General features: G+C 47.1%; 1 protein-coding gene across 13 annotated transcripts in view; it reads right to left on the reverse strand.

The window, feature by feature from the left end:
* The window catches only part of CDKAL1 (CDKAL1 threonylcarbamoyladenosine tRNA methylthiotransferase), a 572,751-nt gene extending 546,870 nt beyond the window's left edge, over positions 1 to 25,881 (reverse strand). For 4 of the 13 annotated variants that reach the window (XM_075921160.1, XM_075921161.1, XM_075921162.1 and 1 more), the window contains exons 1-5: positions 25,723 to 25,881; positions 23,350 to 23,393; positions 18,877 to 18,990; positions 13,194 to 13,382; positions 3,073 to 3,185 (exon numbers count right to left, since the gene is read on the reverse strand). In XM_075921160.1, the coding sequence (XP_075777275.1) occupies positions 3,073 to 3,185; positions 13,194 to 13,372 (292 nt within the window). In that variant the 5' untranslated portion in view covers positions 13,373 to 13,382; positions 18,877 to 18,990; positions 23,350 to 23,393; positions 25,723 to 25,881. Of the gene's footprint in view, positions 1 to 3,072; positions 3,186 to 13,193; positions 13,383 to 18,876; positions 18,991 to 23,349; positions 23,394 to 25,129; positions 25,401 to 25,722 lie in introns of those variants that run through there. The other 9 variants (XM_075921158.1, XM_075921157.1, XM_014572945.3 and 6 more) reach the window with 9 other exon arrangements.

Consider the following 25,881-nt stretch of genomic DNA (forward strand, 5'->3'; position numbering starts at 1 on the left):
GAAAGAAATCCCATAGTATGTTCCCTATGAGCAGTGGATTTCCCCACCATAGGTTTGCATATCTTCACCTTCCCTTGAAGTCTAGTTGCTAGGGATGAACACAAAAGAATAAAATCCTTTAAATTTAAAGTCAGGTGGATCACTCTCTTTCAGATATGTATTGGCAACTTTGAACCACTACATAATCAGAGTGTGCATGTCTAATAAACAAACTGTGAACAGAGGTATTTTTGAAGCTTCAGGGGGTAGCTGAGTTAGTCTGTACAGAAAAAAAACAACAAATGGTCTGATAGCATTTTATAGACTAACAAAACATGTAGATGGTATCATGAGCTTTCGTGGGCACAGCCCACTTCTTCAGATGACTGGAGTTCTGAGTTTAGGATGTGCAGACCCAAAATAAATAGGAAGGGAGAGAGGAAAAAAAGAAGGGAGGTGGGAGACAGGGAGCAGAGGGTACAGAAAATAGGGGGATTAAGGGAATCAGTGAGTATCTGAAGATTGAGTAGTTAAAACAAAGCAGATAAGAATCAAAGTCAATTGATACTATCCTTCCTGAAATAAGAATCTACACAAAGAGCTGTTTGCACCTCTATTGAAAGTTAAGTAGATAGTGCCCCAGCTCACTAAGACCTCCTGCAAATAGTTAGGACTTCTCTGCAATGCTAAATATTTTACAGAGGACCAAAGTTGTATGTAAAAGTTAAATGTTCTTTTGCAAAGTCTGCCAGTTTTATTACTGTATGGTGTGCCAAAAATAACCTCATAAGATACTTACCTCCAAATTGCTAAACTATTCTGGTATTCCAATATTTCACTCTTAATGGGTCCTTCAATTTAAAAGATTACAATGAATTGTATGGCAATTTTTCATTTTGCTGAGCACTGCTTATAACTCCATGATTTCACATACAATCCAAGAATCAACTGTGATTTAAAGTCACTTAAATTTCAGAAACTTGCACTGGCAAGCTTTTTAATATTTAAACAAATTTTTAAAAACAAGTCAACAATATGATTAATTAGCAAATAGAGTGCACTCCATTCCAGCATGCAGGGCAGCAGAATTGCCATGCCCTAATTTAAGAATGGCAAGACTGGTTAGGTAGTTACAATAGGATAGATAATACACCATATTGCAGAATGTAGCATGTTATAGCATCTTGAGAATACCGTTTGCCTATCGTTAAAGCTCAAGGAAACTGGAGGCTATGTATTCACCGAAGCAGGTCCTCTACTCAGCAATTTGCTCACTGGAGATACATGAGCTCTCCCACCTGCCTGAAAACAATTCCATTTCGCGACAACTTTAGAGGTTTTGAATCAATCAATCAATCACACTCTCTCACTCACACTCACACACACTTACTTCCATGAAATGAAGTTGCCCCCCAGCTTCCACAAAACAGCATATTTTGATAAAAATCAATTTGTCAAAAATGTTTCAAATTAAGCCACTTTCAGAGCACATTTTAAAATACTTTTGCCCAGATCTGCCACTAATAGTATATCCTGGGATCAGGTGGCACCAATCAGAGATTGGTCCTGCATGAAACATATTATTTTTGAGATATGTTCTTTAATCCAATCTATACAAAGTACACTAAGAATACACGACAGACACCTCTTACTGCTCAAAATACCTCTCCAACACTTCAAAATGGCACACATTTTCCTTGGAGTGAAGATTCATGACAACAAACGAACAACCCAGGCAGGCTCTGTTTCAGCTAATTCACATTACTGAACAATTGGACCCACTTCACATTGGCTAGATGGGAAACAATGTACACCTTATGTGGGAAAAAAGTTAATTTAGCTTGTACAAAAAGTCTCAATCTACTCAAGATTGAGAAAATAGGAGTACCTTCGTATCTAGAACTATGTTTGCATGTGGTAGAAATGTAGCCGTGTTAGTCTGGTGCAGCTGAAACAAAAAACAGGACTGTATAGCACTTTAAAGACTAACAAGATGGTTTAATAGGTGATGAGCTTTCATGGGCCAGACCCACTTCCTCAGATCAAATAGTGGAAGAAAATTGTCACAACCATATATGCCAAAGGATACAATTAAAAAAACAGAACAGAAGGGAGATGGAGGGGGGGAAGGGGAGGAGGTAAATGTCTGTGAGCTAATGATATTCCCCAATTATCACCTCTAATATCATTAGCTCACAGACATTTACCTCCGCTCCTTCCCCCCCCCCCTTCATCCCCCTTCTGTTCTGAAATTTGATTTGTCCTTTTCATGTGTGTTCATTTTTTTTAATTGTAACCTTTGGCATATATGGTTGTGACAATTTTCTTCCACTATTTGATCTGAGGAAGTGGGTCTGGCCCACGAAAGCTCATCACCTATTAAACCATCTTGTTAGTCTTTAAAGTGCTATACAGTCCTGGTTTTTATGTTTACATGGTCTTTGCTAGGAATTCACTAACAGTTTCTGAGTGTAGGCAAAGCCTAGAGTGAAGCAGCAAGAGTTCACGCATCAATGGATACAGAGGACTGGATTAGATGACCGTTTGAGGTCCCTTCTACTCCTGCAGTTCTTGAGGTCCATAAATATGGCTCACACTACTGAATGGACTTCTAAATATAAAAACACGGAGTCCTATAACACCTTAAAACCTGAGGGTACGTCTAAACTTGCACTCTCTTTCGAAAAGGGTTATTTCGGAAGAAGGGTTTTCCTTCGAAATAACTGCATCTACAACGTTTTTATTTTGAAATAGCACTATTTCGAAATAGTGCCATAATACAATCATGCAAATGAAGCGTGGGATATTTAAATCCTGGCTTAATTTACAATTCTGAATGCCTTCATTTGCATCCCTCTATCGAAAGAGGGTGCAAGCGTAGGCAAACCCTAACAGATTTACTTGGGCACAAGCTTTTGTGAGCTAAAACATACTTCATCAATCCAAAAAAGCAAACTAACATGCTCAGGCTAAAGGGGGTGAAGTAAATTCTAATTAAAAGACAAAAGAGAGCTTTTTTACACTTGTGGTTCAATCTAAATATTCAAACAAATCAGCTACAAAATCTGAAAGTAGCTTGACTGAGATCATTACCTGTAATTTTGTAGCCATATGCAGCCAACTGTCCAGCCATATATTCTCCATCCGAATTATTATGAGAACACCCCCATGTGCGTATCCAGATTTTTTGTGCACCGGGAATAATGCTGTTGAATAAATAAAATCAGGAAAGCAAGTTAGAGATAAAAACAAAGTAAAACATGAAAGACACTCAGGGACATAAGGTTTTGATCACCATATACTAGGGATGTTAACTTGAGGTTGTTTTAGTAATCAAGTAGTCCACAGAATTTTTATTGACTACTTGATTACTTGATAAGGGAAGGCAGCTCCACTCAGTCCTGGCTCACACCAGCCCTACTCAGTCCTGGCTTCAGGAGGACCCAACTTCCTGCTGGGACCCCCCGCAACCAAGGGCTGCTGCCGGTGCAGCCTCCCCTGCCCCCTTCTTCTACTGCCTCTGATTGAGGCAGCGGGGATGGGGAGCAGAGACAGTGCTGGGTGGAAATAGCTTTTAAGCCAGCTCACCCCAACACCAGCTCCTGTTCCAACCCTTGCTGCCTCTATATTGAGGCAGTAAGAGGGGGCGGGGGAGATAAGAATGTGAGTAGTCAACTAATCAACTACTCTCTTACATCTCTATCATACACTCGAATCACATAATTATAATCCCCCTTTCGGTATGTTAAGGGACTCACACATGTAAACCTCCATCCAGCTTCTGTGAGGTAGAGAAGGAAGAAAAGATTCAACATTTTTAGGGTGCAGGGGGAAAAGAGAAAGACAGACAGGATAGCCTCAGAATAAAGAGTATAGAGAAAGAGAAGACTATACTCTGTAGCTATATGGAAACAAAAACTTAAAATGAAAACCTAATTTTTTAAGAGCCAGATTTCATTATTCCTACACAATAAAAGATTGAAAGCACTAAAAATAAGTCAGCTATCCATGAAATAGGTATAATTAAATTGCAAGCATTTCATGCTGCCTCACCTATATACTTTCAACTTAATTCATACAGGCCAGCTATTAAACATCACTACTAATCCAAACCTGCTATTGACCAGTGAGATAGGGATGAAAAGCTTTGTAACCCAACCTCTTTGAGCTACCAAAGTATTATTGTGGCAGAAATGTGCACTATTGCTACACAGGGCATGCCATTTTAGTTGAAAATTGATAATTTGACTACAAAAGGTTGCTCCAAACTACAGCCATGATAATTACAAGAAATATTTCTGTTCTAAGGCTTGACAAACTACCAACAGTGAAAGTAACTTAAAATTTCTTACAGGTACTGTCCCATTGCAACCTGGGTTCCTGCCAGCTCTTTAAATAGCCCCCTGCTGCCTTTTGCCACAGTTCAGCCAGCTCTTGCCAGAGCTGCACACCAGGATGCACCCACTTACTTTCACCTCTGCAAACTACCACATTAGGTCAGTATAAGTACAGCAGATCTTGGAGTTACAAACACCAGAGTTACAAACTGACCAATCAATCACACAGCTCATTTGGAACTGTAAAAATGCATTCAGGCAACAGAAAAAAAAAAGTACAGTACTGTGTTGGATATAAACTACTAAAAAAGGGAAAGTGTAAAAAAAGATTTTACAAGATAAGGACCCTGTTTTTGTGCTTGTTTCATTTAAAATGTGAAATGGTTAAAGGCCACATAACTCTGAGGATTTATTGTGCATCACTCAGGGATGGGCTTCTTCGGTCACCAAAGATACCACCGCTTGAGGATGTGGAGTGCCTATCCTGAGAAGAAGCTGTCCTGTGGGCACAGGTAGAATCTTCACTATGTACTGCAGCTGCACCTCTGCATCACTAAGTGTAGACAAGTCTTAAGACAGTGTTTCTCAATCAGGGGTTCGAGGACCCCTGCGGCCCATGAGCAGGTTTCAGGGGGCTGCCAAGCAGGGCCAGCATTAGACTTGCCCCACCACATGATGATGAAACCAAACCCTTAGCACTATAACTTTGCAGGAGCCCCATCACACAAGACGCTAGGCATATGTCCTGTTAGCTACCCCAGAATGCCAGCCCTAGTTTTTATGTGCAGAAAAGGGAAAGTTACTCACCTTGTGTAGTAACAATGGTTCTTCGAGATGTGCCCCGTGGGTGCTCCACTCCAGGTGTGTCGGGTCCATCCCGGTGCCACTGATCGGAAGATTTCATAGCCATACCGGGCCGGGCCGCGCATGCTCCCTGTGCCCTTTCTAACGAGCGCGGCTCGGCCCCCCCCTCCAGTTCCTCTCACCGCTCGGTCTCTGGAAGAGAAAGAAAGAAAACAACCCGGAGCGGGGAGGAGGGTGAGACGTGGAGCACCCACGGGGCACATCTCGAAGAACCATCGTTACTACACAAGGTGAGTAACTTCCCCTTCTTCTTCGAGTGGCCCCGTGGGTGCTCCACTCCAGGTGACTATATAGCAGTAGTCGGAACTAAGCGCGCTCCGGGTTACTTAGGTTTTACTGTTGAAAGGACTGCAGAAGCCACTGAATGGTCCGCCTCCCACTTCTGCACTATAGCGTAATGCCTCATAAATGTAGAGCTGGAAGCCCAAGTGGCTGCCCTGCAAATATCGGCTAAAGGAACTCCTCTGGCAAAGGCGGTAGATGTCGCCACTGATCTAGTCGAGCGCGCTCGCGGCTGAGAAGACAAGGGTCTATCCCGAATGGAATTGCATGTGGTAATGCACAAGGTGATAAGCTTGGCAATGCGCTGAGTGGAGAGTGCAGCACCCTTAGATCAGTTCGCTGTCGATATTAGAAGTCTATCTGTTCGTCTCCACTGGCAGGTTCTGTCTATATAAAAGGAAAGAGCCCGCCTAACGTCCAGCGTATGTAGCAGGGCCTCCCTCGTTGAGGCGTGTGGCTTAGGGTAAAAGGATGGAAGGATGATCGGTTCATTGATATGAAATGATGAAGATACTTTGGGTATGAACGCTGGGTGTAATCGTAACGTTACCAAGTCCTTCAAGAAAGAAGTAAAGGGGGGGGTTGCCATTATCGCCCCTAACTCGCTAACTCTACGAGCTGACGTACTTGCGAGCAAGAAAACGGTCTTCATGGTTAACATCTGCAAAGGTACAGATGCTAGAAGCTCGAATAGGGATGCATAATTGTATCGAGTACCAGGTCGAGGTTCCACGACGGGGGAGGCGGCCTTCGAGGTGGGCTCATATTGGTCAGACCTTTCAGGAATCGTTTCAACATCAGGTGAGAGAACACCGAATAACCCTGTATTGGGTAATGGAAGGCACTGATGGCTGCCAGGTGAACTCTGAGGGATGCCAGAGAAAGCTTAGCATTTCGTAGATGAAGAATGTAATCGAGAATTTGGTGTGGAGAAGTCAACGGTTGAACGTTATTCTGGAGGCACCAGCAGGAATATCTGCGCCATTTAGCCAGGTAAGTATTTCGCGTAGATGTCTTTCTGCTATGTATCAATATGGACCTGACCTGACGTGAACAAAGCTTTTCGTCTAGTGTGAGCCAGTCAGGAGCCACGCTGTCAAGTGCAATGTTTCTAGTTTGGGGTGAAGGAGAGACCCCCGGTCTTGAGAGAGGAGATCTCGATACAAGGGCAGAGGCCATGGCGGTCGAAGTGACATCTTGTGTAAGAACGGGTACCATGCTTGCCTCGGCCAAACTGGTGCTATTAAAATTACTGTCGCTCTCTCCGTCCTGATTTTCTCTATTACTCTGGGAATGAGGACTGTTGGTGGAAAAGCGTACAGTAGCGACTTTTTCCAATTGGTCAGGAGTGCATCGCCGAGAGATCCTTTGCCGATCCCCGCGCTGGAGCAAAAAAGGCGGCACTTTTTGTTGACAGACATCGCAAAGAGGTCTACCAGGGGCGTTCCCCATCTGCAGAAGATGCTCTGAAGTACGTCCAGCCTCACCTCCCACTCATGGTCCGTGGGGAAGCTTCTGCTGAGGGAATCGGCAATGACATTGGCTATGCCAGGTAAGTACGATGCTGTTATGATTATGTTGTTCTGTATGCACCAATTCCAGTACCGTACCGCTTCGGCGCATAGGGAGCGTGATCTTGCCCCTCCCTGCCTGTTTATAAAATACATCGCCGCTACGTTGTCTGTCAACACCCTGACTGTTTTGCCCCTCAGACTGGGGAGGAAGTGTTTGCATGCTAGAAAGATCACTCGCAACTCTAGCTGGTCGATGTGAAGGCATCTCTCGGGGTGAGACCATCGTCCCTGGATGCGCGCACCCCATCCGATGAGTGAAGCGTCTGATGTTAATTGAAAAGATGGCTGAGGTTGATTAAACGGTACTCCCGTGAGAATATTTAATGGGTTCGTCCACCATCGGAGGGACCTGTGCACGTGGGATGGAGGAGTAACCAACTTGCGTATGTCGTGTCTCATGGGGACATACACCGTTGACAGCCAGTGCTGTAAATTTCTTTAATGGAGACGTGCGTGTGGGACAACAAAGGTGGCTGCCGCCATGTGGCCGAGCAATCGCAGGCAAGTATGTGCTGAGATTGTTGTGGTTCTTTGGAGAAGATTGACCAGGTCTTTTATTGCCTGGAATCTGTCCATGGGCAGATATGCTCTCGCCGTACAGGAGTCGAGAACCGCTCCTATAAACTTTATGTTTCGCGTTGGAATTAACGTGGACTTTTGTTCATTTACTATCAGCCCGAGTGAGTTGAAAGTCTCTCTGACTGTTGAAAGCATCCGAGTCGTCTCCTGTGCCATCCTTCCCTTTATGAGACAGTCGTCCAGATAAGGGAATATGATGACTCCGAGACGACGAAGATGGGCGGCGACAACGGCAAGGGTCTTTGAAAAAACTCTTGGAGCTGAAGCCAGCCCGAACGGAAGGACACAATATTGAAAGTGCTCGTTGTTTATAACAAATCGCAGGAAACGTCTGTGCGCCGGATGTATGGCCACATGAAAGTAGGCATCTTGGAGGTCAAGGGCCACGAACCAGTCGTCGGTGTCGAGAGAAGGGATTATCGTAGTCAGAATCACCATCTTGAACCGCTGCTTTTGCAGATAACGGTTTAACTCCCTTAGATCGAGTATGGGTCTCCAACCCCCTGTTTTCTTTTGAGTCAGGAAGTACCTTGAATAAAATCCTTTTCCCCTGAAGCAGTCTGGGACCCTTTCTATCGCTCTGATTTCTAACAGGCGATAAGCCTCCTGTTTTAGGAGGGTCTCGTGAGAAGGGTCCCTGAAAAGGGATGGGGTGGGAGGGGTAGGGGGAGGAAGGGATGTGAATGGAATGGTGAGTCCGGATTTTATCACTTCCAACACCCATCTGTCCGATGATATGGCCACCCACTGATGATAGTAGGGTCGCAACCGATGTTTGAAAATGGGAGTGGTGTCTCTGACTGATACCGGAATGTCCGGCGTGCCCTCGACCTGAAAGTCAAACTTGCTGCTTGGGTGCTACTGCATTATTTGCCCTAGCTGTCTGAGGGCATCTGCGCTGTGTCCTCTGCTTGGACTGGTTCTGATCATATGGACGGTTTTGTTGTCTGCGAAACTGGTAATCGTAACGTCTTTGGAATGGGAAATAGCGCTTACGACGGAAAGGTGGAACATACATCCCGAGGGTATGTAAGGTAGCCTGGGAATCTTTACCTGTGTGGAGCACTTCGTCCGTCTTCTCCGCAAACAGCTTGATTCTGTCGAATGGAAGATCCTCGACCTTAGATTGCAACTCTTTCGGTATGGCAGCGGTTGCAAGCCATGAAGCTCTTCTCATGGAAACTGCTGTTGCAATTGTTCGAGCCGCTGTGTCTGCCACATCCATGGTGATTTGCAAACCGGCTCTGGCACATGCATAGCCTTCCTGCAGTATAGATCGGAGAAGTACTTTGTCGGTTTCGGAAATTCTCTGAGCAATTTCCGATAATTTTGCAATGTTGTCAAAACTATGATTGGAAAGCAACGCTGAGTAATTTGTGATTCGGAGGAGAAGTGTTGAAGAGGAGTACACTTTCCTCCCGAATATGTCCAGTCTCTTTGCGTCCTTGTCTGCTGCCGAGTTTCTTACTTGCGGGTTCTTTGTTCTTTGCAGAGCTGCATCCACAACCAACGAGTTTGGCTGAGGGTGAGTAAAAAGGAACTCAGCACCCTTTGAAGATATAAAGTATCTCTTCTCTGCTCGCTTGCATGATGGAGTAGTGGAAGCCGGCGTATTCCAAATTTCTGTGGCTGGCTCCAGGATTGCCTCATCCAGCGGTAGAGCCACCTTAGATTGCTGTCTAGGGTGTAAATTCTTCAGTAACTTATATTGCTTCGCTTTCACCTCCGCTAACTGAACCTCCTGTGATTGTGCTACCCTCTTAAAGAGGTCTTGAAATACTCTGGTGTCATCTGGTGGTAAGGAGTCCATTGCAAAAACTGCGTCATCGGGGGAAGATGATTGAGCATCCTGTGGGGAAGCTTGTGGCGCCCGCTTATCTGTGTCCGATATCTGGCCCTCTTCAGGCTCCGACAGGACCGAAATTGAGGGGGCACTAGGAGGTGGTCTGGGTGACTGCAACAGTCGATGATCAGAGACCACTGGCGAGTGGCGTCTGTAAGATGACTGACGGCAACAACACGAATACGAGTGGGACGGTGATCTGCCCTGCCTCCCCGTGTAATAACTCCTGTGGTAACGGTAGTCTGAATCAGGAGATGGTCGTCTGGACGCATATCTACTGCCATGTCTAGTATGGTGAGATCTTGGAGGAGAGTAACTCGGAGAGCGAGATATGTGTCTGTAATAATGGCGAGATCTTCGTTGCGGGGAACACGAAGACCTATGCCTTGGATAGTAAGGTTCCATTCCCGGTCCCAAATAATGGGGTGGGAAAGGGTATGTTGAAAGCACAGGAGAGGGAGACAGTGAATGATCCCTAGGGATCGACTTCTCAGATGCCTTTGTATGGGCTGATGATGAGTGCCCTTTAACACTTGAAGAGTGCCCTGCTGTGCTGCGATAAATCTCTTTGACAGATGGGGCGCCTGATTCATGGGAGGAGGGAGAGCCTGTTTGCAGTCTGGACGTAGGCTGCTGAGCAGATTGCGAGGACTTTCTCAGTGCCGATGCAGGTAATTCCCGCGGCACCGGGTGTGCAGCGGAACAGCTGATAGCTGCCGGCGCCGGCTGCACTGACGGTGCCGGGTCCTCGCTTTGCGGTGCCGGGCTCTCCCAGTGCCGTCTGTCTGGTGCCGAAGGCGCCCGGTCTCGCGGAGCCCTAAGTGGCACCGCTTCCATGACCGCTTGGACAGCCGACTCCGGTGCCGACCCCTGCATGTCCCGCCGTTCCGGAGACAATGATTTCTCCAGCGGCGCCGTTAGCCGGGGCCGCTTGCTCCCCAAAGGGGTCAGAGTCCGCTTGTGCTCCCCATGGAGAGGGAAGGCTGCCGGTGGGGCAGAAGCAGTGCATTGCTTGCCCAGTTTTGAGGATCGCGGCTGCGAAATTGACTTAGCCGCGGAGCGGCTGTTGTCCAATCCCCGGTCTCCCTGATTCACCGGAGGAAGAGGGTGTACCGCTGTCAGGGAGCAGGCAGGGGAGGCTTTTTTCTTTTTAGCTCCGGCTGCTGCAGGGGATAATGCCCTTCTTTTCGGGGTTTGATGAGACTCCTGCTGCAGAGGATTTGATGGCTGAAGAGCCTTATCACAAAGCAGGAGTTTGAGGCGGAGGTCTCTGTTTCTTCTTGCCCTCGGAGTCAGTTTAGAGCAGTGGGCACATTTGCTTGTGACACGAGACTCCCCGAGGCAGCGAAAACAGAGAGTATGCCCATCAGAAGCATGCATAGCCTCTTTACATTGCCCACACCGCTTAAAGCTGGGTGATCCGGACATGGCGGTTAAACTGACAAGGAAAGCGCTTCAGCGCACAACTGACTAAAATGATCTTCTTTTAGTCTTTTTTCCTTTTTTTTTTTAAACTAACTAAAGAAAGACTAATAACTAACAGTAAAGATCAACTATTTACAGAACTAGCGTTTTGTTTTTGTTTTTTCAGAGAAAGGCAAGCGACCGAAGAGAGATCGCAGTTTCCGTCAGCAACTGAGGACGGTTGAGAGGAACTGGCGGGGGGGCCGAGCCGTGCTCGTTAGAAAGGGCGAAAATGACCAGCGGCACAGGGTGCATGCGCGGCCCGGCCTTGTATGGCTATGAAATCTTCCGATCAGTGGCGCCGGGATGAACCCGACACACCTGGAGTGGAGCACCCATGGGGTCACTCGAAGAAGAACCAGTTATTGTGTCATAAGTGGGTGATGTAGTCTTTATAGCATGCTGAAGGGGGTCTCAAAGAAAAAAGGTTGAGAACCCCTGCCCTAAGAGATACTAACTAGTCAAGAATGACCAATGAATAAGAATCACGTAATTTTGCAGAAAAGCAGTACAGCTTTGTCTATACTACAAAGTTTTGTCAGCAAAAATTATTCTGCTTTAATTAAAGTGTTTTAATGAAATCTGCTGTTGCATGTCCGCACTATGCTCCCTGGATCAGTACAGTACATCATACTAGCAGTTATACCACTATGCAGTTGTCTGCAGGCAAGGATGTGCAATGATTCATGGGCAAGCACACGATCACATAATGCAGGTTTCTCAATCTCATCATTCATGGGGCATCCTTGTTGATTGTTAGTGGCTTTTCAACTAAAATACAAGACTATGTAGGAGGGATGGAGAGACAGCAGGCTGAAACAATTTGTCCTGAGGGCAGGGGAGGGGAATACCCCCACACACATCAGCCTCATCTCTGCTCCACACACCAATCTTAGCTGACAAAACTTTGTATTATAGACAAGGCCTCGGGTTAAAGTTAACACACACACACGAAAGTTGAGACCAGGGCAAACATTTTTGATAGGGGCCATTCTCAAGAATTTGGTAAGTAGTCAAAGGCTGCACTGTTCCATGATATTAATGGAGAAGGTGCAGAGTCTGGGATGGAGGTTGAGTGCAGAAGGGAGCGTGGGATAAGGGATTGGGGAGCAGGAGGGAGAGTGGGAAGAGAGGGCTGTGACCTGGGACAGAGGACTGAAGTGCAGGACAGGGTACAGAGGGTTTGGGTTACGTGGGGTAGCAATGCAGAAGGGGCAGCAGGGGATTGGGGTTCAGTATCTAGGAGGCAGCATGGGTGAAGCAAGGGTGCAGACACAGTTTGGGTTACATGGGGTAAGGGTGCAAGTTTTGGGAGGGAGCCTGGCTGAGGAACCTGCTGGACTGCTGGCCACATATCACCCAGGTAAGCATCTCCTGGACAGAACCTGCCTCTGGCAACCCAACCCCTCCTTCCCCTCAACCCTCTGCCACATTCCTACACCCCCTATCCCATCCCAGACCCTGCACCCCCTCCTGCATGCTTGCCCCAGGTCACAATCCCCTTCCAGATCCTGTACCCCAACCCTCTACAGCCATTCCTACACCCATACCCCATGTAACCCAAACCCTCTGCACCCTTGCTCCACACATACACACTCCCCGGCCCTGAACCCCAATCCCATCCCCCCTCCTGCATTCCTACCCCACATAACCCAAACTCTCTGTACTCCCTCCTGCACTCCTCAGTGCCCTGCCTCAGATCATAACCCACCTCCTTCACCCCAACTGCCGCCCAGATTCCAAACCCTCTACCACATCCAAATCCCTTACCCCAATCTCCATCTCAGACCCTGCACCTCCTCCATTAATATCATGGAAAAGTGCAGCCCTTGATCACTTACCAAATTCTTAGGAACTGCCCCCTGCCCCACATCAAAAATGATTTCCCCCCATGTAGAGAGATTTTCAAGAGCTCAGCTCCCATTTAGGCACCCTAACTAAAAAGTTTCAATTGTCAAATCTTCTCAGAACCCAGTAATTGTCTCTGAAAATAATAGGAGATGCTGGGCAATTCTGTAACTCTGGTAACTTCAATCAGGCGTTTCAGCGGGAGCTACTCAGTTTTTAGCAATTAGGCCACAATAGAAAGTACTGAGTATTTTTGAAAGTCTGGCCCCAAATTATAAGTGTGCTTATCAAAAGCAGTAACATTTTTATTACAAGCAAATCTGAAGACAACTTAAAAGTAACGTGGCAATGCCACATTCCATTTTATTTTAGAAAACTGGAATGATATACATGCAAAGGACTTTTTTTGAAAGAACAACTTACCTATCACTTGGTGGATCGTCATCTTCCTGTACATGTTTTTGTGAACCGCGTTTTCGCACTTTAGGAACAACGCTCTTTCGTACAAACTGTCGGTCATGTGGTTTCACATCTTGTGCTGACACAATATCCTCAATATCTTCAAGCAGCGAATCACAAGCAGCAGGCATCTTCAAGAACATTTAAAAGAGTCTTCAATGACAGAAAATTAAATATAAAAATTAAATTCTATTCTCAGATATTAGTGTTGATCGTGTGCATTCTATGAAGAAACATCTGCTAACGTTTCTAGATATATATGCAATAGCTTGAGATATACATCAACTCACTGTGCACCTCAAAATCCACGATTTTGCTACAGACATTTTCTGAATGAAATAATTCCAATTAAGTCAAAGGGAAACTGTTCTCAGGTAAAAGAATTTGAAGAATTGGACTAAGTTAACACAATAAGATGCACTAGTCATCTGAAACTAGAATCACAATCATGAATTTATACTAGGAAAATAACTAATTATAAGCTAAATTAAACTAATTTTTTTCAGACAGCAGAAAGAGTAGATGAGGACTTTTACATTTTTTCTTCCCACATATATCTTACATTTGAAATGCCACACTGAGGAGTTTACCATGAATATCAACACAAAAACAATTTCCCAAAATTAAAACAAAGGGATGAACCACATCCTTGAGTTTACAATTATAAAGATACACATGTAAAGAAAAATTTATTTTTGCTTATTATTCATTGTAAGTACAGGTTGAACCTCTCCAGACCGGCACCCTCAGGACGTGACTGGTTCCAAACTAGAGAATTTTCCAGACCACGAGAGGTCAGTATTGTCTAGCAGCATGATCAACACTGACACAGCTTACTGGGCTGTTAAGAGGACATTCATGGATAAATTAGAGCTAAATAACAGCACAGAGCACTAAGAGCTAGAACTGGTTGCTGTAAACAAACTTTATGGGACCGTGAGAAACTTGGCCGTGTCCACCCATGAGAAGTGGACATCCAGCTAACTAAAATCATTCTGGACAATGGATGTTTCCAGACTAGAGAGGTTCAACCTGTACTTTAACCATCTGTCAGTTCCACAAAAATCTCTTATGAGTACCAGTCTCAGGAAAATGAAAACTCAGCCTGGAGTTCTACAAACAGACAAATACACAGTTGAACTGGCTTCACTGGGATTATTCATATATGTAAATTTAGTGCATGTGAGATCTTTTCCAAGATAAAGGCCTCAGTCATGATCTTGTTACAAGGCCTCAACCTGAAGTAAATTTGGTTTGACCTGTTTCAAACACAAACAAATACTGGAAGCTCAATATTCATCCATTTTTTAAAAAACTGAATAATAATCTAGTATCAAAATTGAATAACAATCTAGTATCTTAATATAATTTAATCTACTGAATTAGTATAAACAATAAGCAAATTCTATATATTCCCCTGGAAAAAAAGTATTTCACATTAATCGCAGCAATCCAAGGTTGCTCTTTCATTCTGTCCAATACAAAATCTTACACTGTTCCCATCACTATATTCAAGTGCCTCTAAAAAGAAATGCTTTACTTTTAGTAACTGTTCCTAGTTAGTTTACACCTTACAAATATGTTTTATAAATATTTCTCAATATAGTTTACAAAGACCAAATTACATACAACAAACAAATCAATCTATTACAGAGGTCCCCACGTGAGGGGTTCAACCCCTAGAGGTTTGCAAAGGAACATATGGATGGGCATAGCAGGGGCACAGACAGCCCCACAACAGGGGCCAAGGTGGCACCACCCAGTTCCTCTCCTTGCTTCAGCCTATTGCTAACGCCACGCCCTACTGTAGCCTTAGCCTTGGTCCCCTTAACCTGTCCACATCCCCTCTCCCAGAGCTATGGCCCCACTCCTGTACCCAGTTCAAGAGGGATGCAGAGTGAAGTGTAGGGATGTAAAATCCCATTTAATTAGTTAACCGGTTAAACATTATGTTTAAGTGGTTAACTGATTAAACAGGTTTGGGTGGGGGAGACCTGCACTTTGGGGAAGCAAGATTTTAGACTAGCAGATTTAAACCTAGTCTACATACATATTCAAAAGATAACTATAATTTTATAATGCCACTTATCCTGTGATACTCAGCAACTGTTTCAGCAACAGCAACATTCCACAGGGTCAAACTTTATTGCTTATAATATTATACACCAGTTGCAGCCGACAAATTAGCATACATCCTAACAACACTTAAATATCCTCAACAGATGCACAGCAGGATAACAACTCTCTTAGGCCACGTCTTAGGACATTACGAAAAACTTCCTGTCAGAGTGGTAAAACACTGGAATAAACTGCCTAGGAAGGTGGTGGAATCTCCATCACTGGAGATATTTAAGAGCAGGTTGGATAGACACCTGTCAGAGATGATCTAGGGCTACCGTATTTTAGCGAATAAAACTCACGGGTCATATTCGTTTTTACAAACCCCACACACCCCATGCAGGGTATACTCGGGTGCAGGGTATACAAACATTTTTTTACTCACCTGGTGGTGAGCGGTGCGCTCCCCCGCCCCTTGCCCCACTGCGCAGTTGCCAGCCTCCAGCCTGGGGAGCGCTCATCTCCCGATTCCTGTGCAGGAACACTCCCCCCGCCCCTCCCTGCGGCTGCGTAGGAACCGGGAGATGAGTGCTCCCCCACTCGGAGGCTTGAGGCTGCGCAGCCGCAGGAAGGGGCAGGGGGAACACTCCTGCGCAGGAACCGGCGGATGAGTGCTCCCCCACCCGGAGGCTGGAGGCTGCACAGCCGTAGGAAGGGGCAGAGGAACACTCTCATTCCCCCGCTTGGAGGTAGTGCGGCCGCGTGGGAACCAGGCGGGGTGAGTGCTCCCCCATCTGGAGGGTGGCTAATTCCCCCTCCTCCCCGACCCATAGAAGCCCCCCTTCCCCTCACAGTTTGGAAAAAAAGTCTTGTATACCCAGCGGGTATACAAGATTTTTTTTACTCAAACTGCAAAAACCGCGGTGTATATTCGGGTGCGGGTTATTCTTGGGTACTCAACTTTGGATGCCCTGAAGGCCACAGTGATACAGCACATGCCAAGGGCTGCAACTTAAGTGTGGTTGCATATACATGCAAATATATATGCAAATAGCTTCTTTCACACTGACGGGCATGAATACAACGATTAAGGCAAGACTACATAAGCCCTATTTAAGTCAGTTCTGCTGATATTAATAAAATGCAATATTTACCTAATTTCCACCCATATGACAGCACTTTTAATGAGCAATGACAGTTGAGGAATTTAACGACTAAAACACATATCAACTGAAGACCATTTTATTGACTGCTTTTTTTATTTTGTCTCCCATCCGTGGGCTGCAAACAAATGGGCCGTGGGCCGCATGCGGCCCACAGGCCACGTGTTGAGTAGCCTGGATCCAGACAGGGGACTGGACTTGATGACCTCTCAAGGTGCCTTCCAGTTCTAGTATTCTATTATTCTATACACTGAGCACTGCAGCAGTGCAGTTGTGCCAATACAGTTGCACTGCTGGAAGGCATCTGGTGAAAAGAGAGTCATCCCCTCACCACCCACCTCCATGAGCGACATGAGTATGTTGATAACAGCTGCTTCCTTCTGACATAGTGCTATGCACACACTTATGTCCATGTAACATTGCTTGTTTGGGAGCGGGGAAGGGGAGGCGACACAGGCTATAGTGCAGACACAGCCTTACTGTATTAGCCCTGCACAACCAAAACTCTCATCTGGGCAAGAAAAGTTAAAAGAATTTCATCTTAAAAAGCCCACATTTCAGTTTGAATACTTTTTCAGCCTCCCTATTTCTTTAATTGAGTTATCCTTAGGACTTCTAAAATGTCTAAGGATAACAATGCATTTTATAAACATTAAGCTCCATAATTCCACAATAAGATTAGTATTGTCGCCTTTAAATCTAAGACTTTTAGAGCCAGAGTTTGGGGAGCTGGGGCAAAGAGATTAAAAAATAGCTTTGTAAGGTTCCATATTCATTGGGTTTCAATGATTCTACATCAAATTTGCTCATATTTTAAAAAAAGTAAAAAGATTTTTTTCTGACACCACTGAAAACTCAACCTGGTACCTTAAAAGTCTTGTACTTATCATGAACATCACCATTAGAAATATAACATTCAGCTGTAGTGCTGCTAATGTATAAACAATGATATAGAATCCAGCAGGGATGTAAAAATGGGCAAAAATATTTAACCAGTTAAACAATTTGTTTTACCATGTGGCTGCTCTAGCCCTGACCCCAGCAGAGGGGGGCTGCTCCGGTGGGATGCACTTTGGATTCATATAGCCTAATTCTTTTTATCTGAAAGTGCTCGTTATCTGAAATTATACTGTACTGTAAGAGCAAGTATTATTTTCAAATAATTTCATCTGACCTATCTCCACCTTCTGACTGATGAACAGTACAGGAAAGTAACATATGAAGTAATGAGGAGAGCAGAGCATGCATATTTACATACTACAAAATAACCTTTAAAACTATACTGGAGGCTGAGCCCCCTACCCACTCTGGCAGGCAGGCACAGAATGGGGCTGGCAGGGTGCAGCAAGTGGGGGAAGCTGCAGGGCCCAGACACAGGGAGGGGCAGGGGATGAAGCAGTTGGGGTGAGCTACAGGAGCTGGGCGGGCAAGGGGCAGAGCGCCCTCCCCATGCCTGACCCCTGCAGCACTCCCTGCCCTGACAGCCTCTCCTCGTGCCCAGCCCCTGCAACACCCCCCCATCTGCATCCCACCATCCCCTCCCCATGCCCTGCCAGCCAACGCAGTGCCCCCCTCTTCTACGAACTGCTAGCCCCTCCCTGTGCCGCCTGCCTGCTGCGCTGTCTTTTCTCCCCATACATACCCAGTCCCTGCAGAATATCTGGCTTGCTGCACACTGACAACTTAAAAGCCAGTTTCCCACAGCACCGTCTCTGTGGTGCCACCTGTTTCCACCCTCCCCCCAGCTGCCTCTATCAGAGGCAGCTGGAAAGGGGATACGGGAGGCTGCTTCAAAGCAGCCCCTGTCCATGGGGGTCCCAGCAGGGAGCTGGGCCCCAGAGCAGATAGGAGGTGCTGCTGCCAAGCAGCCCTTGTCTACGGCTAGCCCTGACCACTGCAAGCAGAGGCTGCTCCAGCAGCAGTTCCTGTCTGAATGGTGTGAACAGGGCTGCTGGACTCTGCACAAGCTGGGACTAAGCAGTCCTGGCTCATGCCGTCATCAGACCACTGTGGCTTTGCATTTTAAATGTAGTTATAACAGCTGACAGGCATTTATAACATTTAAAATGCAGAGCCACAGCAATCCAGAGCCAGTGTGAGTTGGGACTGCTCAGTCCTGGCTTGAGCCAGCTCCAGGAGCTACCCCTGGTGCAGCTCTGCAGAGTGGCCCTTATCAACTAACTGTGTAGTCGATACAAATTCTATCGACTACATGATTAAATAACCATTCTAACATCCTTCATTCAGGGTGACTTAAGAATCCTTCCACAACCTAGGTATCACCTCTCAGGGAGGTGGATTATCTATGTCAATGGAAGAGTCTATGCTGTTAGCATAGATAGTGACACACTGCAGTGTTACAGCTGTGCCATTATAGGGTTTAAGTGTAGACATACTCTAAGTAAAACCCACATTAGACCAATTACCTTTTGGTGGAAAACTGGAGATGGATCTTTTATCTACTGAACTACCACCAGTCACAGAGACTCAAACCCTCAGCATCACAACTGGCTCTTCTAAGGCAACTTCAGTACATTTCCCTGTAAAGGGACATTATGAACATGAGGTGAATAATGGAGAATACAAGCCATACTTAAAAATCCTGACTGCATAAATTCAATAAATCCTACCTAAGTTTGTATACTAAACTGGTTCCCCATTTTCTTCTTCATACTTTAAGCTACAATTTAGTCTGAGGTTGAGGAAGTCACAGAATCCCTGACTTCCAAAAATCTCCGTGAATTCAATTTGCAACCGTCAGGAGATGCCGGCTCCCCAAGCTCCCACAAAGGCAGGGAGCTGCAAGATACCCCGGCTACTTCTGGTAGCCCCCGGAGCTCCTAACTTTTATGTGAATCCCTGAGCTTCCAGCCGTCACAGGCAAACCCCCAAGTGATGGAGGAAACCCGCAGCTCCTGGCTACCTAGGACAACTGGGGAACCCCCCAAGCTTCCAGAGTTGCACGAAACATAGGTACCCCCACAGTTTCCAGACAGTGCAGACACCCACACAGTACCCAGCCAGTGCAGGCAGTTAGCCCACACTTCCCAGTCAATTGCCCCAGGCTCCTGTGCGGCTGCCTCTGTATCAGAAGCAGCAGCACGGGGTGGCAGGAGGGAGCTGTCTGGGCCCCCCCTCCGTCTGCCTCTCACAGAGGCAGTAACGCAGGAGGGCAAGCAGAAGCTGGTGCTCAGAGGGAACTAGGGATGTGACGGACTAGTCGACTATCCGATAAGCAAATACGTATCAGATAGTCAACAGGATAGTTGACTCTTCCACTCCCCCCGCCCCCCAGCCCAGCCCTCTGCTGCCTCTTTCAGAAAGAGGCAGAAAGGGGGGGGAAGGAGAAGGGGGTACTTCAAAAAGGCAGCGCCGCTTGAAGCCTGGGGTCAGACCCCAGGTTCCACGCAGCACTGCCACTTTGAAATGTCGCATGCAGCCCAAGGCCAGTGGGGGGTGTCCCCAGGCTGCATTCAGAGCCTAGGATAAGCTGGGGACTCCCCCGCTGACCCCAGCCTCTGTACAGTGCTGCCATTTCGAAACGCCGTGTGGAGCCCACCGTTGGGATGCTCGTGGCATTTCAAAGCATCAGCACCACGTGGAGCCTGGGATCAGCTGGAGTCCCCAGCTGACCCTGGGCTCCACGTAGCGCTTTTGCCTTGGACGTGTAGCAACCATCGACTATTCAATTAGTCAGTTAGTCGATATTTAACATCCTTAGAGGAAACCAGCTTTTAAGCCCACAGAGCCACCTCCTATCGCTGCTGCCTCTGATACAGAGGAAGCAGTACTGGGTAAGGTAGGGGACAGGCAGGCTCCTGCCTGCCCTCCTTTGTATAAACGTGTAACCACTAAAAATTTCAGAGGTTACACTTTTACAAAAATAAATGTATTTTAACATCTCTACTAAAAGGTATCTGTGACAAAATCTTTCATACTACTAAATAACAAAAAGAAACTCGATTATGCGCTTTACCATCTTCCTTCTTAATACATTATTCTACTAGTACTAGTTATGCCCCCTCACCTTGATTGAACCTCTGGATAGAGTGCATGTAGCCACAATGCACTCACCAAAAGCACATTATCAATTATTCAATTAAATTCCCCAAAAGGAATTAAGATAGTATCCAGATATTTTTTGCTTCATGTCAGACATGCTAGTCAGTCAATGACTATAGAATTTTGAAATCAGTTTTGACCTACTAAATATTTGGAGATGAAGAAAAAGCTAAAGTTATTTGAAAATAATTGAAAAAGTTGCTGGTTTTGGAGACAAAACAAACTAATCCATTTCTCAGATACAAGTCACTTAAAGGTCCGAGTTGGAAATTTTAATTTGTAATAAACTTATTCCAAGGCCTTGTTTACAACCCTCAATCTTATTTCTAAAGGTAAAAAAAAAAAAAAAAAAAAAAAAAGACAAAATTCAGAGGCATCAAGTTTGCTTTTCTTTGGCTTTGCCAAGAGGACTTAGAATATTTCTAAACATATGAGGTTCTTTTTCCAGAGAGTTCATTAGTCACTGGAATTACAGTTGTAAAGCTCCCAAAGTTCTAACCATTTGACTAAAGGTCCTTTCCCATTCATGCCATGTCTATACATACAGATGCAGCTGTGCTGGTGCAAAACATCTGATCAAGATGCTCTATATCAAGAGAAGAGAGCATAAAAAAGGAACGCCTCCCCAAGGGATAGAAGCCATGTCAACAGGAGAACTTCTCCCATAGACATAACTCTAAGCACACAGACACTTACAACAGTATATTTTACATTGCTCAACAGAGCGGCTTATTCACCTCCCCGAGTAACATGAATTATGCTAACTTGCTGTAGTGTAGACATTGTCTGAGATGCTGACCTTTAAATCTACCCTCATGCCCATTTTGCTAGGTTTCCAAGTTACCAGTGACAGTTAATATCTGAATTTCTAAGATACAAAAATCAAATAGAGAAAACACTAACCTTTCAGATATACTGTATGCATATGTGTTAAATTACAATGAAGTTTAAATGGGGCCAAAATCTTTGGGGGAGGGGGAGATTCCCCTTTGCAAGTCACCTTTAAAGTTTTTGACTCAGTAATCTTATTTACTTTTACAACCAGCCCAGTACTCTAATATGCACTATTCACGGCTCCACAAAGTAGACAACACATAGTAAGTGAAGTTCACTTTAAAATTTGAGACTTTCCAGCTTCAAGAGAAAGTTTAATCAACAATGCCTCAGTCCTTTGAAAACCTCAATTACATGCACATAGACATGTACAGACAGTCCCCGACTTACGCGGATCCGACTTATGTCGGATCCGCAGTTATGAACGGGGCTTTTCTCGCCCCGGAGGACACGGACTGCGGGACCTCGCGGTCCCGCCGCCCGTGTACTCCGGGGCGAGAAAAGCTGCTCCGCGTCTCCCTGGTCTGCAAACCAGGAAGCCGCGGAGCAAAGCCACGGAGGGGCTCGGGCAGCCCAGGCGCGCCTGGGCTGTCCCGCTGCCGGCTTCCGCCGAGGCTTTGCAAAGCCGCGGAGGGGCTGGGACTGCGGGGCAGCCCAGGCGCGCCTGGGCTGTCCCGCTGCCGGCTTCCCCTGAGGCTTTGCAAAGCCTCGAGGGAAGCCAGCAGCGGGACAGCCCAGGCGCACCTGGGCTGCCCCGCAGTCCCAGCCCCTCCGCGGCTTTGCAAAGCCTCGGCGGAAGCCGGCAGCGGGACAGCCCAGAAGCGCCTGGGCTGCCCTGCTGCCCGAGCCCCTCCGCGGCTTTGCTCCTCGTCTTCCTGGAGACCCCCCAGCAGACCAGGGAGACACAGAGCAAAGCTGGGGAGGATGCGGGCGGGACCGCGGCGCATATCCGCGGTCCCGCCGTCCGGGTTTCCCTGGTCTGCTGGGGGGCGCAGCTAGTGCACCCCCCAGCAGACCAGGCTTTTCTCACCTGGGGTAGAGCAGCTGGGGCTGCTGGGTTGATCCTGCAGCGCCGCTCCTCGGCACTACTGAACCAACCGGGAAGCACCCCAGCTGCTCTTCCCCAGGTGTCCCCAAGTCAGCCGCTGCTGAAACTGATCAGCGGCTGACTACAGGAAGCCCGAGGCAGAGTTGCTCTGCCCCGGGCTTCCTGGAATCAGCCGCTGATCAGTTTCAGCAGCGGCTGACTTGGGGACACCTGGGGCAGAGCAGCTGGAGTGCTGCCCGGTTGGTCCCCGCAGCGCCGCCCCTGCGGGGACCTACCCGGCAGCGCCCCAGCTGCTCTGTCCTAGGCATCCAGATTCAGCTGCTGTTGAAACTGATCAGCGGCTGATTCCAGGCAGCCCAGGGCAGAGCAACTCTGCCTCGGGCTTCCTGTAGTCAGCCGCTGGTCAGTTTCAGCAGCGGCTGAATCTGGACGCCAGTTACGACTTACATACAAATTCAACTTAAGAACAAACCTAGAGTCCCTATCTTGTACTTAACCCGGGGACTGCCTGTATAGGTATATTTAGAGCTTTCAAGCCAATGAACTGATAAAGCAAGAAGAAAAGAATTTCAGTCCACTGATACTGCTAATCTGAGAATATAACCAACCATGATTGAAACACTAGAAAAGTTATAAGAACTATTGAAGTTTATATTATTCATTTTTTTCCTCTAGAAACATGGTGTCATCCCTCACAACACAGCCTTGATTTAGTTAAATGAATTTATCTTGCATGATCTATGCTAAAAGTGATATACGCATGGAAAAAATAATTGCTCTGAGACACCGCTACTCTTTAGAGACACTACTCTAGGAGGCAAAGTGTGAAGCCAGCTATGGAACAAAAACATTTTAAAATTAGACAAACCTTATTTTCAGGTTCATGACATGAAACCAATTAATTAGATGGTTCTAAAGAATCATACTAAAACACCATGAGCAAACTAAAACATACCTTGATTTATGCAATTTGTCTTCAATTCTCTTGAATGTAAGTATCTGAAAAGTAGAAAAGATTCTTAATTAGAAACAAGATATGTATAAACATATTAATAGGTTTCAATAGATGGAATATCAGTTTTTAATTTGATTAAGTACTCTTAAATACATAACTTAGAAGCCACTTCAACTTTGGCTGTGTACATGAACTCTGTATTTGATACCTAAGGAGCATGTTTACAGACTTCCTCAGCAAGGCAACTATTCCGGATAATGGTAAAAATTCAGAGTAAAAAAGTCTAGAAGTGTGATGATATTTTTTTTAAATTTGGTTTATTAATGAATTTACATAATATGAGCATGATAAGCTATATGTTGACTCTGGAGTCCATTATCTTCTTTGAGAGAAGCGGTTAGAAAAGGTACTAATCTGAGAGCTCTATAAATGAATACAGTACAGGAGTCGGTAACCTACGGCACACACCGCAAGTGGCACACGAGCCAAATTTCAGCAGCACATAGGAGCTCAGCCCCGCTTCTCCTCCCCTGTGCAGCCGCTGGAGAGCCCTCCCTCTTTCCTACAGCAAGTTAGACTGTGGTGGGAGGAGGCAGCACTGGGGCTGAGGCTCCCCAATGGTGCCTCCAGGTCTGACCTGAGACCAGATGGCTGTAGCAGCGTCACCTCCGGCCCCCAGGATGAGCCTGGGACTGGGTGGCCACAGCAGTGGCACCTCTAGCCTCAGCACCTTTTGGCCAGCCCGGGACCACGTGGCCTCGGCAGCAGTGCTTCCAGGCCAGCCCAGGACTGCGTGGCTGCAGCAGCTTCACATTTGGGGCCAGCCCACAACCGTTGCTGCAAGGGGGCGCAAAACTAGTTAAGCATCCCACCTCATGCCCAGACCTCCACACCTCAATCTCCCTCATTCACTTCCCTCCTCCGGCCAAGATCCTGCACTCCCAGTTTGTTCTGACACCCTCATTTGTTCTTGCATGCTCCTGGCCAGACACTCTTCCCACACCCTGCTTCTGCATCCTCCCCCCAGCCTTGCCAGACACATACCCGGACCCTGCTCCTGCATCCACTGTTACTCCTGCACCCTCTTTCCTGGCCACACACTGCACCCTCCCTTGCTCTTGCTCTCTGTATCTGGCCAGATACCCTACTCCCAGCATGCTTCGCACCTTACCTCCCACCCAAACCTTGCAACCTCTCCCCCTTCTGCACCCCTATCTCTATCCCACTCGCTGGCAGCGCTGAACTCCTCATTTCTGCCCTACTGCAGAGCCTAAGCGAGTCCATAAAATCCACAGCATTTCTGGCACAGCAGAAAAGTAAATCTGGCCTATGGGAAACCCTGAACCTCACCCCATGAGGCTGGAGCACCAGAGCAGTGAGGTGTCTCAGTTGGGGGGCCACATCAGGGATGATTTTTGAGTTTCTTTGCTTCTCACTTTTGTGGCCCCTGGTCACAACTGACTTTTCTGTGGGCCCGTAACCCCCAATCCAAAAAAGGTTCCCCACTCCTGCCATAAATAAAACATTGAAACCTTTTGCATTGGACATATTTAAAACAAAGTTTGATACACTAACATGAGAAAGTTAACACACTTAATCTGTTTAAATATTGGCATGCCACTTCTTCAAGGTTGCCAACCCCTACAGCAGACAGTATTAAAGCACGTTCCTGAACACACTGACCTCCCCATGTGGCAACTGGTCTAGACGGGCCACATCTCGGGATTGAGTCACTATTTTTCTTTTATTGACCATTCAACATTAGCTCCAGGATGCTCACCAAATTAACAGGAGAGTGTTTTGGCATCAGCTGAGCTGAGACCACACAAGATGCGGAGTTTTCGCTAACACGGGCTGAGTCCACGTGTGGCCTAACGACTAGAACAACCGACGGGGACTCGGGTTTATTCCCAGCAGCCTCCAGCCTATTGGGGGACCCACGAATTTTGCCTCCGCGCTTCAGGGCTTGGCTGCGCTGCACCCCGGGGCGCGTGCCACTAGCAGCTCGCGTGCAGCCGCCGGCAGCAGGGAAACCAGGACAGCACAGGCTGTAGCCCGTTAGGGGAGCCAGTGCCCCCCCCCCGGTCTCCTGCAGCTGTAAAAAGCGGGGGAGGGAGGAGGGAGGAGCGAGCCGCCCCCCCCCACACACACACGTGGAGAGCTGCGCACCAGCAGCGCCGGGGGCCGCTTGCAGCCGAGGGGCTGCCCGGGCTGGGGGACAGGGCAGAGCCGCGCTCTCTGCGCAGGGCCGTGGGAGGGGCCGCTCCCGGGCGGGAGGTGTCACCGCCTCGCGCTGCGCTCTAGAGAGCAGCTCGCGCCCCCCCGGTGCAGAAGGGGCCGCTGGGCGACACGAGAGTGGCCGTTGCGCATTACCTGCCAGCCCGCGCGCTCAGCTGGAGCCCACCATCATGCCGATCCGGTGCCCCGCCCCTTCTCACGTCAAAAACAGTCGCAGCCGAGACGGGCTCCCAGAGCGGCCAAACTAAGTCCCGGCGCACCTCGGGCCCCGGCTCCACGCACCCGGCTCCCAAA

The sequence above is a fragment of the Pelodiscus sinensis genome, chromosome 2 (genome assembly GCF_049634645.1).
Source record: "Pelodiscus sinensis isolate JC-2024 chromosome 2, ASM4963464v1, whole genome shotgun sequence".
Classification (NCBI taxonomy): domain Eukaryota; kingdom Metazoa; phylum Chordata; order Testudines; family Trionychidae; genus Pelodiscus; species Pelodiscus sinensis.